Source organism: Procambarus clarkii, chromosome 76, assembly GCF_040958095.1.
Source record: "Procambarus clarkii isolate CNS0578487 chromosome 76, FALCON_Pclarkii_2.0, whole genome shotgun sequence".
Taxonomy (NCBI): domain Eukaryota; kingdom Metazoa; phylum Arthropoda; class Malacostraca; order Decapoda; family Cambaridae; genus Procambarus; species Procambarus clarkii.
Genome location: NC_091225.1, coordinates 24,049,336 through 24,050,278, shown reverse-complemented (window position 1 = coordinate 24,050,278; position 943 = coordinate 24,049,336). Strand labels below are relative to the sequence as shown.

The following is a 943-nucleotide window of genomic DNA, read 5'->3' as shown; positions in this document are numbered from 1 at the left end:
GAGGCCGAGCTTCGTCTCGAGGCCGAGCTTCGTCTCGAGGCCGAGCTTCATCTTGAGGCCGAGCTTCGTCTTGAGGCCGAGCTTCGTCTCGAGGCCGAGCTTCGTCTCGAGGCCGAGCTTCGTCTCGAGGCCGAGCTTCGTCACGAGGCCGAGCTTCGTCTTGAGGCTGAGCTTAGTCACGAGGCCGAGCTTAGTTACGAGGCCGAGCTTAGTTACGAGGCCGAGCTTAGTTACGAGGCCGAGCTTAGTCACGAGGCCGAGCTTCGTCACGAGGCCGAGCTTCGTCACGAGGCCGAGCTTCGTCACGAGGCCGAGCTTCGTCTTGAGGCTGAGCTTAGTCACGAGGCCGAGCTTAGTCTTGAGGCTGAGCTTAGTCACGAGGCCGAGCTTAGTTACGAGGCCGAGCTTAGTCACGAGGCCGAGCTTAGTCACGAGGCCGAGCACAAGACCTTAAGACAGACACAAGCATCTCTCTGAGCGGTTCATCAGCCCGTCACCTCCACTGGTGGTGCTCCCTTGGTGTCAAGAGTAATGACAATGGTGACTTGTGTCTCTCCCATGTGTCCCCTCCCACTCCTGCCTCTCCCAGGCACACCCCATCCACCCCCTGCCTCTCCCACCCTCCTCCCTACCCCTCAGCCTCCCACATCCCATCAACAAAAGTATTTGTTAATTACCCAATATTTCAAAACAACACATCAGAGCGTTTTTTATATAAATCTACCAAACAGAAAACGGAGCAACACTCAATACGAGTGAAAAATGTATATACACAGTCCAAATGAGAGTCCCTCGTCGTGGACAAGGGACTAATGAGAGTCCCTCGTCATGAACAAGGGACAAATGAGAGGTCCCTGGAGGGGAGAGTGCCCCTGAGCCAGCAGACAGCCAGGGGAGCCGACACCCCATAAACAACTGCCGTGCCTGTCACATATATTAACAT

The 943-nt window shown here is 55.6% G+C and overlaps 1 protein-coding gene across 1 annotated transcript in view; it reads left to right on the top strand.

Annotated features, from left to right (window-relative positions):
• LOC138357230 (trichohyalin-like) overlaps window positions 1-477 on the top strand; it is a 15,975-nt gene extending 15,498 nt beyond the window's left edge. The window contains exon 2 of the mRNA XM_069313890.1: window positions 1-477. This exon is cut by the window's left edge and continues 601 nt beyond it. Within this exon, the coding sequence (XP_069169991.1) occupies window positions 1-477 (477 nt within the window).
• The last annotated feature ends 466 nt before the right edge of the window (window positions 478-943 follow it).